Genomic DNA, 15782 nt, shown 5'->3' on the forward strand with positions numbered 1-15782 from the left:
TTACGTCTCTGGGATTGTGATTTGCATTGCCCAAAAATTGAATTTCAAGGATTTTCAAGTACATTTTAGCTTTTCTCTTAGATCCTATTCTCATTAACGTGTTTGATCTTGCAAATGGAGCAAGTTTTCTCCCAGGGTTTCCTTTATTAATATCACTGTAATAAAATCTTTGTAAATCTTTATCCACACTTCTGAACATTTCCTTAACACAGATTCCTAGAAGGAGAATTAGTAGATCAAAGGGTATGAATGTTTTAAAAAGACTCCTGGTACTTATTGCCAACCTGCTTTCTAGAAAGTTTGAATTGACTGACACTCCTAAATAGCCAGGAGTGATCCTGCCCAGTCTTAGCAAGAGCACCAACTCTGTTCTGTCATTGAAAACAAAACAAGAGGGGGTCCCGGGTAGTTCAGTCGGTTTAGCATCAGACTTTGGCTCAGATTATGATCTCACGAATCATGAGTTCGAGCCCCATGTTGGGCTCTGTGAGGACAGCTCAGAGCCTGGAGCCTGCTTCAGATTCTGTGTCTCCTTCTCTCTCTGCCCCTCTCTTGTCCTCACTCTCTCTCTCTCTCTCTCAAAAATAAATAAACATTACAAAAAGAAAAAAACCCAAATGAGAATGAACCCCCCCCCACCCAAGAACACATACAAACAACAACAAAAGCAACAAAAATATTGGTACAATCTGATGGGAGGAAAATGACATCTCTTATTCCTTAGCCAAGTAACACATGCTTCTTATAGAAAAAAAATAAATGAAGTACAGTAAAACCATTTCTAATTCATCTTTCAGAGAGAGTTAACTGTCTAATTGTTTGAATTTTGTTTATGGTTAGAATGGTTGAACATTTACATTTATTAGCCATTTAATTTCCTCTTTTATGGAGGAAATCTGATCCTTTATCTTTTTTTAAAATTCATTTATTTTGAGACAGAGAGACAGAGAGAGAGAGAAAATCTCAAGTAGGCTCTGTGCTATCAGTGTGTAGCCCAATGCAGGGCTCTATCCCATGGAACCCTGAAATCATGACCTGAGCTGAAATCAAGAGTTGGATGCTTAAGTGACTCAGTCACCCAGGCGCATCCCCTTTATCCTTTTATTTATTAGATTTTTTTTTTTAAGTAGGCTTCATGTGGACCCCAGTGTGAGGCTTGAACTCAAGCCTGAGCTGATATCAAGAGTTGGAGGCTTAACCAACTGAGCCACCCAGGTGCCCCTGGATTTGTTAATATTTAGCATATTAGTTTTTTGCTTTTTACCTTTAAATTTCCATTTAACAGAACCTTTTTCCTCAAATTATTGTTTTTGATATTTTTGGATACACAGATATTTAAAATTTTTAGATTGTAAATCTGTTGATGTTTTCCATTTGTGATTTATTGTTAATGCTTGTATGTTTAGAAAGATGAGATAAATAGTAATTGATCTAGCTTTCATACCTTTTAAATATTTTTTTAAAAACTTTCTTTGATTCACATGGTGTTTGTTTTGCAGCACAGTATAAAGAAAAATCTTATCTGACATTTTTTTAATATAGCTAGGCAGTGTTTATGTAGTTAGAAAAAGAGAGACAGAATATTCCAGGTGAATTTAATTCAAGTTGGTACTCAACTACAGAATATTTTGGAGAACAGGGTAGTGGAAGATTACCCATCTTGCTGAAAGTTGGGCATATGAAGAAGAATTTAAGATAGGAACAATGCTTTAAAGTCTAAATAGGGAATGCATTTAATACTGAGTTAAAAAGTTAAAATTTGTAGGAAGTAAGAACTTTGAGTGGCTGAATATGCTTGAAGTGAACTTTTAGTTAAGATCTTTTTGGCTGTAGGCAATAAAACATCCAACCCAAACATTTAGCTTAAGCAAAAAAAATAATTTTTTAAGAAGAAATTTTATGGAATTGTGCAATTGAAAAATCCAGAGGTAGTATTAGCTTTAAACATAAGTTGATCCAAGTATGTCATTGGGGAGTTTCTGTGTCTTGACCTTGCTTTCTTCCCTACTGGCTTTTTTTTTTTTTTTTAAGTAGGCTTTGAAGGNAAAAATAAAGTAGGCTTCATAAGCAGCTCTGAGACTGATACGGAGCTTGAACTCTTGACCTGAGATCAAGATTTGAGCTGAGATCAGGAGTTGGTTGCTTAACTGACTGGGCCACCCAGGGCTCCCCTCTCCCCCACTGACCTTTTTAAGGGTTCTTTGTGTTGGTCCCAACCATCTCTAGTTTTATATCCTTTTTGATCCAAGTTTGGAAGAAAAGAATGCCTCTTCTATGAAATTCCCATATACATTCAGAAATTTTCCTGATTGGAACTTACTGGTTTACTTTGGCTGTAGGGAAAGTATGATGATGATTGGCTAGAGTGGGTCCTAAGCCTTCTCCAAATGAATTCATGTTGGTGAGGGAATTCAGCTCCTCTGTTTGGCCAGGTTTGGGTCATGTGCTCTCCTCCTGGGAGAATGGAATCTCACTGAGGTCATACAGACCATACAGTTGGGGAGGGCTGATTTCCCAAAGAAATTTCCAGCATATTAGAGGAATAGTAGCTATGGTAGTCAGCTGAGGCTAGGTTATGCTGCAGTGAGCAGCAGTCTGTGGCTTACTATAGACAGCCGTCACCAAATTCCTTCTCAGTCACGCAAAGTCTAGTGGGGGCTCAGTTGCCCTCCCTGTTCTAGCCCAGGTGTCTGCGTTGGGACCAGGCTGTTGTCAGAGCTTTGGACAGAGTAATAGAGCTGTCTCTCCATTTATTTGTACTAACTGTATAGTCTTACTGTCATCATCCATTAGGTACAAAAGGAATTCACTTTCTAAATTGGTACCCCGTCTTATTTCTGCTTTGGGAAAGTACATAGGTCAAGGGCCCTTCTTCCATTTATACTTTAGAGTCTGCAGTGTAGACAGATTGTTTGTCTTTTTGTGAGTGTTTGGCATTCTTTCCTTTTGCCTTGTAATTCGTCGTGTTTGTTCTCAGAACTTTTTTGAAATGGTTTTATGGGGCATTGAAATCCCTTTTTAGCTTCCCATGTTCCTCATGTATATTTTGAGTGATGACAAATTAAACATCTGAGCTTTTTGGTGATGATGTTCATGTGATGAATACACCTTGGGCTTTCACACAAGCCAGACATTCCTGGGCATCTTTTGGAGGTGTGCTGGTAGCGATTTTCCATCACAGCAGGGTTCCTTGATGGCTTCACATTTTCTTCTCAGGTTGTAGAAAGGGAGAGAGACTTTATTGCCAACACTTTGTAAACATGAACTTCTAATTAAAGCAGGCTGTTAGAACTTACCATGGAAAGATCATTTGTGAAAGTAGAGCCGTTGGTCACTCTGTAAATGATCCTGCGTTACTTACTTGCTATGGATGGTGCCGTGTGGTCGGTCATATTCAGAAAATAGCATCGTCTGCAGTGGCCCATTGATTATGTAAGGCCAGAAGATCTGTGGTGTTACATGCCAAAGAGCTTGGAACTACTAGCTTCTCCCTTTCCTGGGACTAGTTCTCATGAACTGTCTACCTTCACGTTTTTTAAAAAAAATGATACTGCCTTGTTTACTGTCCTCAAGTGTGTCTTAATTTGCAAAAGAAAGCCAAGGTGAATGTCTCATTGATTTTGGACAAAAGAAAACTAATAAAATGGAATCGTTGGTGCATCTTGACTATTTGGATTTTCAGTAGACTCAGCCATACCGAGGTTGTCAGTGGGACAGAAATACATGCATGTGTTTACAAATTCATTCATTTAGTCATACGTTTGCCTTTTTTTTTTTTTTAAATGTTTTATTTTAGTTTTGTGAGAGATAGAGATAGAGCATGAGCAGGGGAGGAGCAGAGAGAGGGGGAGACACAGAATCAGAAGCAGGCTCCAGGCTCTGAGTTGTCAGCACAGAGCCTGACGTGGGCCTCAAACTCATGAACTGTGAGATCATGACCTGAGCTGAAGTCAGATCCTCAACCGCCTGAGCCACCCAGGTACCCCCATACGTTTGCTTTTGTTGGACATTCTGTGTGGGAATATAAAGGCTGAGCTTTAAGTTAGTGTAAAATGACAGCTTACCTAGTGGCCATGAATAGGCTTCAGGGGTGAACCTCCCTGGGATTTTCTGCAAAATCTGTATGTGCATTTTTCTGGGGAGAGGATTCTATAGCTTCTTTTAGATTCTCAAAGGGATCTAAGCCGTGAAGCTGTAATGAACCTTCTCAAATGCTCAGAACACCTGCTAGTGGCTAGCCTGGTCTCCTCATGGGAGCTGCCACCCACCCTGCGAAAGCAATACCTTTTGAATATTTCAGGTGGCCCCTTAGAATGAAAGTGGGTAACATGGGCCATTCCTAGCCACAAAGAAGTAAGAAGGGAAAGGGGAAGCCGTGTAGACTCTCTGATGAGCACCAAAGTGACACAGGATTATGTAGGGTAAAGTACACCCTTCTCAAATGCTTGTTGATTCCCGTAATCATGGGGAAGAGTTCAAATCTCAGCTCTGCCATTCAGAGTACTGTGTGTACTTCAGCAAACTACGTAATTTCTGTGCTCGCATATCCTCATATATAAAATGGGGCTACTACAGTATTTGCTTCCTAAGATTGCTGTAAGGATTAAGTGATATGATAACATGTAAGGTTTAAGTGCTGTGATAGCATGTAGCATATAGTGGGTGCTCAATAAATATTAGCTCCTATAGTGGTGCTGAGAGGTTGTCCTCAGTAATGTAAAGAGCAGTCAGATGTGGACGGTTTGAGTTTTGTGTGCATGTGTTAGATATTTGTACCTATTTACCAAAAAGTCCCCTGCTCTCAGCATTTGCCCACGTATGAGCCGTTTTGGTGTGCAAACATCATAAAAGTTGAAAGAATACAGTGACATATCCATTTAGGAGAATAGAGTGAATCTTGTCACAGAATGTTGCATGAAGAGGTTCTTGCCACGGAAGGACTAACTGAATATCACAATTCCGTTTTGTCTTTGGAAATCTATTGTGCAGTCTTTAGTCCTGATTTCATTGAGGATATGGTGGTTGAAGACCGATAGTCCGATATTTCACCTCTGTGATCAGCTCATCTGTCATCATTAGGCTCTAGGGGGCTACTCTCTGTCCATGCACCTTCTGATTCCTCTAATAATTGGGAGACGCCTCCCTCTGTAGTTTTATTCTTATTGTCATTGTGGGTAGAAAATGAAAAATTACAAATTCTACTGTGTTCCAGGAAAGTAAAAATAAAATGCAAAGATGTTATCTTCAGGCTTCTTTTGTAACGTGTTGAGAATGATGTGATACTTTGGGCAGTGCAGTAAGGAGACAGAAGAATGATGCTGTCGTGCTGGTTTATTTCATACTTGCACCGGTTGGTGGTGATCGGAGAACACATTCACACTAGAATGTTCAATGAGGAGAGCCCACAAAGTTATATATGCACTGTGAGGCCAACTGCATAAAACACATCCATGCAGTGATACTGCAGTCAGTGCATTAAATGCTAATAGTTTTTTTCTGGGTGAGGAGATGATGTGTGATATTTAAATTTAATTATCTAAATGTTTCTCCATCTTCTGAGATCTGTACCTAGCATATGTTCTTTTTTAAACCAAACAAATCTTTTTGTGATATTGAAACAAAGATTCTTCTTTTTTATTAGTTTATTTTTGAGAAAGTCTGCACCTGTGCGCAAGTGGAGAGTGGGGCAAGGAGAGAGAGAGAGAATTCCAAGCAGGCTCCATGCTGCCAGTGCAGAGCCCAATGTGGGGCTTGACCTCATGACCGTGAGATCATGATCTGGCTGAAATCAAGGGTTGGACACTCAACCAACTGAGTCACCCAGGCACCCCCAAAGATTCTCTTTAAATAAAGTTTTATTGAGATACTATTTTTAAAGTTTACTTATTTATCTTGAGAAAGACAGAGTCAGTGCAAGTTGGGGAGGAGCAGAAAGAGAGAGGGAGAGGATCCCAAGCAGGCTCTGTGCTGTCAGTGCAGAGCCTGATGCAGGGCTCAAACTCACAAAACTGTGAGATTGCGACCTGAGCCAAAATCAAGAGTCAGATGCTTACCGACTGAGCCACCCAGATGCCTGAGATATTACTGACATACTGTACCATTCACCCACTTGAAGGTCTCCCATTTGGTGGCTTTCAGTATATTCACAACAGCCATCTGGCCATCACTCATCACCAACTGGAGAACATTTTCATCACCCCAAAAGGAGAATCTACACACATTAGCAGTCTCTCCATTTGACTTTCCTGTTCTAGATATTTCAGATAAATGGAATGACCTCACATGCAGTTCTTTATGACTGGCTTCTCATGCTTGTACTTTGGCTGATGCACTGAGGAATCCTACTAACCCTTATTGATCATATGGTATAATATACATTTTCTTCCCTTTGTTTTTTTTTTTTTTACTTCTAGACTTGGTTCCTTCAATTATGAACAACTTGTTAAATCCGGATGCCATTTTCTCAAACAATGAGATGAGCCTGTCGGACATTGAAATCTACGGCTTTGATTATGATTATACGTTGGTGTTTTATTCAAAGCACCTCCACACGCTGATATTTAATGCTGCTCGGGATCTTCTCATCAATGAACACCGGGTAAGAGCATGGGGACGTTGTGGGCTCCCTCCTCCTTGACACTGAAGAACAGCTGTGAGCAGATCTGGCCCTGTACCTGGCACACAGACATCACTTAGTAAATTGTTGTTGGATGAATGAGTAGATTTTGTTCCATTCCGAATGACTCTATCTGGAAGACTTTTTTTTTTTAAACCACTGTTTTTGAGGTGTGACTGACATACAAAAGGCTGTACATACCTATTGTGTATAACCTGATGAGTTTAGGGATAAGTGTACACTTGTGAAGTCATCACCACCATCAAGGTCATAAACTATCTGTCACCTCCCAAAGTTTCCTCCTGCCCCCCTCATTATTATTATTATTATTATTTGTGCGTGCATGTGTGGTAAGAATACTTAACATATGATCTACCCTCTCAGCAGATGTTTTAGTAATACAGTGTTGTTTGCTATAGGTGCTGTGCTGTGTAATAGATCTCTAGTAGAGATCTATTGTTTATCTCACATCACTGGAACTTTGTACCAGAAAACAGTTGTTTGTGTGTGTGTGTGTGTGTGTTTTTAAACCTCTAGAGGTGTCTTTAATGAAAGACTTTCAAGTTATGCGTTAGTGAAGATTGGAAGAGACTTCGTGCTCTCATTTCTCACTGAGTGGTGACGTAGTTTCTCCAAGAGCTGATGAACCAACAGCCTGCTGAGCTCTGGTTAGAAGAAATCCTTGAAACGATAGGCAGTGTTTTACCCTCATCATTGACTTGAGTTGTTCTGTTCTATTTATTTTAGTTTTTATTTTGTTTATTTATTTGAGAGAGAGCGAGAGAGAGAGACAGAGAGAGGGAGTGAGAAAGCACAGGTGGGGCAGAGAGAGAGAGAGACAGAGAGAGAGAGAGAGAGAGAGAGAATTTGAAGCAGTCTCCGCAGTCAACACGGAGCCTGATGTGGAGGCCCAGTCCCGTGAACCATGAGATCATGACTTGAGCTGAAATCAAGAGCTGGATGTTCAACGAACTGAGCCACCCAGGCACCCCTGACTTGAGTTGTTCTTATGTAAAGAACATTTGAATGGCTTCTGATGTGTAGTGTTGTTGAGAACTTATAGTAAGGAAGGCAGAAAGAAACACACAGAACCCAACATGCTTTTCTGTAGTCCAGCTGAGTACCTATTTCAGGAGCCTGAATGAGAAGCATCCTCAGAGGTCACTTGGTCCTAGTGCCCTTTGAGAACTCCAGAATGCCCTGAGAAGTGCAGCTCAAGGGTCTGGCTCCGACCAGAGTGCATTACTGCAGGGGGGCACTTCTGATTTGAGGGGTTGAACAATTCTGCCTTCAGACAGCTTTCACCATTGATCTCTTCTCTTTTCATTTATTCCTTCACACATTCCTTCAGCCTCCACACCAGGCCCTGCAGTAGAAGCAGGGGGAGTGGGGATGAGTAGCACACAGGGACCAACATTGTAGTGGGGAGTCAGTCGTGTAAGCAGAGGAAATTATGCGGCCACTTGCTGGAGGCATCTCCATGCACCTGAACAAAGAGCTAGGGATGTGTAGAGGAGGTTGAAGCAACTTTCTGTGCTTGAGAGAATTGGGAAAACAACAAAGAAGGTGATACTTCCAGGGAGTCTGGAACGCGTTTGTCAGCAGAGGTGGGCTAGGGGTGGGCAGACTGGTAGGTGTGTGAAATCCAGAACTAATGTTTAATAACTGATTTATCTGCTAGGATAGTGTTTAGTCTACTGGGTTACGTGTTTTGTAGTCCAGCTGTTATGCTGTCCAAGATGTCTCTCCCAGGCTGATCATTCTTAGTTTTTTCAACGATTCTCATTTGGCCTCCTTTCTGGTCTTTTATCATCTGAGTTACCCTTCTTTGTGTGTGCTCTGGTTTATCCCCCTCACATGTGAGTCCCCAAACTGAAGGTATTACTGCAGGTGGGGTCTGACTAGTATGGAACAGAGGGAGACCATCACCTTCCTGGTTCTGGATACCATACCTTTATTAATGCTATCAAAGTTTCCATTAGTTTTTGATCCTGACCATTTGAGGCAATATATTTCCTGATCCCCTCAGCTTTTGGTTATCAGTGGATTTAATAAGCAAGTCATTTTCTCCTTATTCAAATGCAGAAATGGCATTTGTCAAAAATAACCTTCCCTTCTGCCACTAAGCCAACAGCCAGCTTTCTTTAGTTGTGGCCACTTTACCACATGTAAACCCATCTAGCCACTTGCAATCCAGCTGCATTTGCCCATCTGTTCAGGAAACTCTCTTCTGTCTAACTTGCAGACGTTTCCCTTGACAGTAAGGATGAAAGTAGAGTACGAACAAGGGAGAGAGGCAAACCATGAGAGACTCTTGAATGCTGACAAAAACTGAGGACTGATTGATGTGGGGGGGGGGGTGGGCATAGAGGGGGACACTTATGGGGATAAGCACTGAGTGTTATGTGGAAACTAATTTGACAATAAACTATTTGTAAAAAAAAAAAAAAAGAAAGTAGAGTACGAACTAGGGGGTCCTGTCCTTGCTGCCCTGTCTGCCAACCTGCACCATTTCTCCACCACCCCACGGGGAGGTTGAACTGAAGGGGTGTGGCATTGCTGAAGGCGTTCTAGACCTAGGTCATCTGTGGCATTTGCTGTGACTTTGATATTCACTTATAAAATAATGGTCATTCTATTAACAGTCTCTGTGGATTTTCTGCTTGGTGCTAGAAGCACAGGTTCTAGTGCCTGACTGCTGGTGTTCAGATCCTGACACTCACCACTTCTCAAGTAAATCTTGAGAAACTCACGTAATTTCTCTGAGCCTCCATTTCCTCCTCTGTGAAATGGATACAGTAACAGAACTCTCCTCACAATGTCATTGTTGTAATGAGTTAATATATATATAAAGTGCCTGGCCCATAGAAAACACTCAATAAATGTTATCTATTACTACTGTTCTTTTTTTTTTAAGTTTATTTATTTTGAGAGAGAGAGAGTGCGCACAAGAGAGCGCACAAGTGGGGAAGAGCAGAGAGAGAGAGAGTTCCAAGAAGGCCCTTTGTTGTCAGTGCAGAGCCTAATGTGGGGCTTGAACTCATGACCTGACCCAAGCTGAAATCAAGGTCAGATGCTTAACTGACTGAGCCACACAGGTGGCCCACTACTGTTATTTCTAATATGTGTGACAACCATGCAAATAGATATTGTCTCTGTTTTACAGGTGAGGAAACTGAGACTAATGGAGATGAGTTCGTAGTTCAAAGCCTCGAGATCAGGAGACAAAACCAGAATTTGAACTTAGATTCTGTTTCCAAGACATAAATATTTATTCCATGTTGTTCCTTATGAGATTAATAACACACCTTTCATTTCCACCCCGTTGTTCACATGGAAATAAAATATTCATGATGATAAAAAATTTATGAAGATAAAAAATGTATGAAATTTAGGAAAAAAGGGAGATACAAGAGGTGGGGGGAAAAGGTGCAATCATGATTATAAAAGCTTCTGGATTTAAGATCACAGAGTTTCATTCCCATTATGTCTGTTTGTTGCTTGGATAAAAGAAATAAGTCATAACACTAATTATGTCAGGCATATTAATAGAGTCAATTATGCTTATGCAAATTTTTCTCTTGCTCTGATTAAACAAAATAATTCTTCCAAGAGGCATTTAATTTGGTGCCATTTTTCCTGCCAAAGACTAAATGTACTTGTAGAGATGGAAAGACATCTGCTTTTGAGATGCACAGTAATAGAACAGTAAGTTTGCAATTTAGCATCTTCCCAAAAAGCAAATGTAAAAGTTCTAGTCCCTTAATTATGCTTTTTTTTTAAAAAAGAATAACAAGTTTTCATAAAAATAGAACAAAATCTAGGGTAATGACTCTGTCTGTATTTTCCTTTCATGGGCCCACTAAGGAATAGAAATAGAGTAATAAGAGTTCTTGACTTCATCTTCCAGATCCACACCCCTCCTCAATGTTCCCTGTCATCATCAGGCACTGATGAATAGTCACCTGTTTTTTTCAAATCTAGAGCCTAACATCAGCCATGACCCCTCACATTCTCCTGTGTTTCACTCAGTGAATGCTATGGGTTCTCACTTTCTCTTTTTTATATATTTGTTAAAATTTTTTTTAATGTTTATTTATTTTTGAGAGAGAGAGAGAGAGAGAGAGATCACAAGCAGGGGAGGAGCACTGAGAGAAGGAGATGGAGAATCCAAGGCAGGCTCCAGGCTCTGAGCTGTCAGCACAGATCCCAGTGTGGGGCTGGAACTCACAAGCTGTGAAATTAGGACCTGAGCTGGCACTGGACGCTAAGCAACTGAGCCACCCAGGCGCTCCCTCTTGTTTTTTAAAAAATAAACTGTTAATTTGAGGAGAGTCTTAGGTTTACAGACAAGTTGCAGAGATAATACTGAGAATTCCTGTGTCTACACATGCCTAGTTTCCTCTTGATCACAGTTTACTGTGGTACATTTCTTACAGCTGAAGAACCACATTCATATGTTGTTATTAACTGAAGTCCATACTGGATTCAGATTCTCTTAGTTTTTACCTGACGTTCTTTCCCTGTTCCAGGGTCCCATCCAGGATGCCACATTACATTTACTTGTCATGGTTCCTTAGGCTCTGCTTTGACAGTTTCTCACAATTCCCTGGTTTGTGATGACCTTGACAGTTTTGAAGAGTACTAGTCAGGTATATTTTAGGATGCCTTCTCCTGGGATTTGTCTGCCATTTTTTTTTTTCCATAATTAGACTGAGGTGGTGGGTTCTGGGAGAGGAAAACCACAGAGGTAAAGTGTCATTCTCACCCCATCATATCAAGGGTACATGCTGTCTACATGACTCACTGCCCATGATGTTGGCCTTGATCATGTGGCCGAGGTGTGTTTATAGGGTCTCTGCACCACAAAGTTACCCCTCCCTTTTCCATGCTCTGCTCTTCGGGAGGAGGTCACTCTGTGCAGCCATGAGCTCTCTTTTCACTCTTTCAAAAGATACTCATTCAAAATATGTTCTAACTCTATCCCATTCTCCCCCACTGCCACCACCCTGGGCCAGGCCACCATCACCCACTGACCATATCACTCCTGGATCCAACCCCCCCTGAAGCTCTCCCAGCATACTTTGAATGACAGAGAAGTCCTTCCGGTGCTCCCAGGCCCCCACTTCCCTCCCCACCTGTCCTCACACCAGAGTTCTCATTGCTCCTTGAACTACCAGGCCTTTGCACCTGCTCTTCTTCTGCTTTGGAATTTCCCTCCCAGCCCCAGGTGGTGCAAGGCCTTGCTCCTCCTCTTTTTATTCTCTTCTTCAGCTCTCTGAGCCCTTGTAGTGCATTTGCTCTGTGGTACTTCTCACCACGGGGCCATTCTGCTGCGTATTTGTATATGTCTGCCTCCCCACGATAGAATGTAAACATAGGGCAGTGACTGTCCAATCTGTTCTGTCTATTCGCTGCTGCTGTATTCCCAGGCCCTGGCATAAAGTACCTGCTCAGTAAGCACGTGACCTATTTATTGAGATACACAGTGAGATGAGAGTGTTGTGCTTGGTGTGGAATTACCGCTCAGATGCGGATGGATTTGCACTTGCTTCCCATTTTGTTAAGACTTTAGAGGACTTTATTTTCATGCCCTTCTAACCTGCCACTAACTAAACTCATCTTTTAGGCTCCTGAAACATTCGAACAGAGACCTCTGGAAAACGTGTATTTACAGGCATCTGGACCTGAGGAACTCACAGGTTGTGATGTAGAGGTTGTTAGTTGTGTCGAGAACTCTGTGATTAGCTAGAAAGGGGGCGCATGGCCAAGCTGCAGACCTGGAGGAAGGACGTGCACATTCCTGGGTATCCAGAGTGGGTACTTCTGGGTATTGACTGTGCTTGAAGCTGTAAGGGACATTTCTTTNTAGCTATTGTGGAGAGTGCTGCTATGAACATTGGGGTACATGTGCTTGTAAGGGACATTTCTGGAGCATCTTGCTCTTCCTTTGTCCCCATGTGCCAGACTGCTCAGATGACCCTTGGAATTAGAACCAATCCAGGTACTGAAGGAAACCTGACAGGGTTAATAAAAATCCCCAGTGCAGGTCTTTTATCTTTTTATACCCTTTGTTCTGCTTTTAGAGACACAAGTAATCTTCATGACACATTGAATGAGTCATGTTTTTCAGGCTGGTGGAAAGTTTCTCAACTCTGAAGAGTCCAGGGAACCTAGTCCTAGGCCACTGGAGGGAAGCGTACTTCCTGGTGAAGAGTCTAGAAGAATATAGTTCTAGGCCACTGGAGGGAAGGGCAACGCCCTGGCTGAGGGGAGCAGCTCTGGCTTCCTGGACGGGACATTTCTGTTGACGGTTATTCCCAGGGATGCGGCGAGCTCGTCTGTGTGCGCGCACACAGGCCCGGGCGCGTGTGTGAGTTGGAAAGAGGCCCGCCATGCGGACATCTTTGACTTTATCGGGTGGCGGAGAATTACAATTTAGGGGCACGAGTGGGGCAGAGAAATCACCCCAGTCCGTTTCATTTTCTGTACAAAGGAAGGGGGCCTGGAGGGGTTACGGACTTGCCTGAAGTCCTCTGGGAAGTAGCAGAGGCTAGAAGGGAGGGTGTGAAAGCCGAGGCCTCCCAATTCCTAGTCCAGCAGAGCCACTCCGTTTCATTGCACACCTGCTACGGCCGCGTGCCAGAGACTGCCTGCCGCCCCTCATGTAGCCCCCCCGCCCCGCTTTGTTTTCTAATTAAATATGAAGTTTTAAAAATATTTTACTTTTACTATACCTGATGTGGGGCTTGAACTCCCAAGCCCGAGTTCAAGAGCTGCATGCTCTCCTCCCGGGGCCAGCCGCCCCCCCCCGCCCCCACGCCCCATGCATCCTTTGTTTTATCCTCCCTGCTTCACCTGCGGTAGGACTCCTGGTGGCCTTACCCCGGAGATGAGAACCCGACACAGCGAGACAGACTTGCCAGCGTCACCCAGCTAGCACACAGTAGGACTGGGATTCGATCCTGGTCCCGCAGCGCTGGGGCCTGGGTTCCTCGTGACGATAGTGGCCCATGAGTCCCTTTTAGCCGCCTCTGCCATAGTCTCCGGTCACTGCGTGTCTATCAGGGGTGGCTCTGGCACCCACGAGTGGGTGCGTGGCCGTGTCTCACTGGGCTGTGTCCTGCTCGGGGGTCTGGATAGACCTTGTTAGAGAAGGAGCTGCTGCAGCCTCCAACGGTCGGGGCGCAGAGGGCGCATATTCTGTCACGTTTCTGTATGGTCAGTGCGGTGTGCACATAGCGCGCGCTGCGTCTCTCACTCCCACGCGGTCCAAGTGCAGAGAGCATGCGCGCTGTCTCATTCCCGCGCGGTCCGTCTGCAGAGAGCATGCGCGCTGTCTCATTCCCGCGCGGTCCGTCTGCAGAGAGCATGCGCGCTGTCTCATTCCCGCGCGGTCCGTCTGCAGAGAGCTTGCGCGCTGTCTCGTTCCCGCGCGGTCCGTGTGCAGAGAGCATGCGCGCTGTCTCATTCACGCGCGGTCCTTGCGTGGAGAGTGCAGGCTCTGTCTCACTCGCGTGTGGTCCGTGCGCAGAGAGTGCACGCTTTGTCTCGCTCCTGCACCACGAGCCCTCCCTGCCTTCCTTACCGTGGCGCCCCCTGAGCAAACTCACAGGACAGGCATCTCCTGTGGCGGCTCAGAGTTTGTCAGAGTTGATTACAGGGGATTGAAGTGGGCTCGAGTGTGACACGGAGCTGGGTTCGAGTCCTGGCTCAGCCGCTGTCTATGTGAGCCTGCGCAGTTCACTTGACTCTACTTCTCAGATTATTCAACATACGGACAGGAGATGCCTCACCTCCTCCGTGCTGGTGCAGTGAGGAGTACCTAGAATAAAGTCACAGAACGGCCCAAACAGCGTGTGGCATGTGGCTCAGTGAAAAGGCACCTCTCGCAGGAATGTTGAAATATCTCCCCTGTGTCCTACCCCTTCCTCCTCACTCCGAAGTTCAGGAGGAGAGTCCAGAGATCTCGGGCGGTCCCACGGCGTCACTCAGGAGGCTGGACCTCGGCGCCGTGTGGTGGGGCCCGGGGATGTGTGTACGGGGTGTGTTAGTAAAGACGCGGAACCGTACACACTGTTCAGAAGTCTTGGAAATGCCCCTGAGTGGAAATAGCATCTGGTGATTTCTTGGCACGAGTGGCAGGCAACAGATAAATGAGCTCAGATGTGACATTTGAGTCAGCACTTTGGGCCGCCTGAACTCTTGCTGCGTGCGGTTCAGCCTGGTGGGAGCAGGAAGCGTCCTCGCACAAATGTGGCCCTGGTCATGGTAAGTTCGTCCAGTCCTGCGAGGAGGTTCCTGTGCACCTTGATAGCTGTCTAGGTTTTTAGTAAGCAGTTGACATGTGATTGGAAGACCCTGGTGACATAGCCTCTCTAGGCTCAGGAGTACTCTTTTGTCCCGCAAGACTGTACTCCAAGGGTGGAGGGGAGTCGGGAGGGCAGGCAAAAAGGCCTAAGCCTGACTCCCCGTCCCACCATACCCCAACTGTGTGGCCAGGCCACATCATTTCATTCAGTGCCCTGGTGCCCCATCTGTAAAATGGGAATGGTAGGGCCTGTGTGCGGTAGCGGCAGACACCTCGCTCGGAACATTGGTGCTATCCTTGGGGTAACTGGTGTCCTAATTCTGAGATTTGGGGAGGGGGAGAAGGACTTGGATGCCTAATCCAGTAGATAAGAATGGAGCTGGGATTTTTGCAGCGTTTGAGGAATGGTTTAAGAATAGGAAATGCCAGGGAAACCTAGCTGCCTCTAGATATTGTGCATGTTCGCAGGGTTCGAGCAGGATCTGGGTACCACATGCCGAGAAGCAGGGCCCCCTTGGCCTTAGTGGGTGGAAGACTGTACCTGATAATGGTGGGGTCTTTCCAGCCCATGGAGGGTGAGCAGCGGCTGACAGTCTGGATGAGGAAAACAATGAATGCTATGTGGAGGGCCCCTGTCCGCCTTTGAAATGTTTTCCATTTGGGTCTCTATATGGAACCTGGTAGTGGGGCCATGCAGGGAGCTGATACACTGAGGTGCTCAAATATGAGCTGAATGGATGGTTGGTAACCTGTTGGGAAAAGTGTTTCTAACAGAGGGGACTGTTCATCAGCAGCCTTCATACAATAGGAGGAAGTGAAGCCTTGGAGGTAGAGGCAGATGTATTTCCGGGGTCT

At 44.4% G+C, this 15782-nt stretch overlaps 1 protein-coding gene across 1 annotated transcript in view; it reads left to right on the forward strand.

The window, feature by feature from the left end:
• NT5DC3 (5'-nucleotidase domain containing 3) overlaps positions 1-15782 on the forward strand; it is a 57919-nt gene that overhangs the window by 14193 nt on the left and 27944 nt on the right. Inside the window, exon 2 of the mRNA XM_077778482.1 lies at positions 6414-6598. Within this exon, the coding sequence (XP_077634608.1) occupies positions 6414-6598 (185 nt within the window). The remainder of the gene's footprint in view (positions 1-6413; positions 6599-15782) is intronic.

This window comes from Crocuta crocuta, unplaced genomic scaffold (genome assembly GCF_008692635.1).
Source record: "Crocuta crocuta isolate KB4526 unplaced genomic scaffold, BGI_CrCroc_1.0 scaffold705, whole genome shotgun sequence".
NCBI lineage: Eukaryota > Metazoa > Chordata > Mammalia > Carnivora > Hyaenidae > Crocuta > Crocuta crocuta.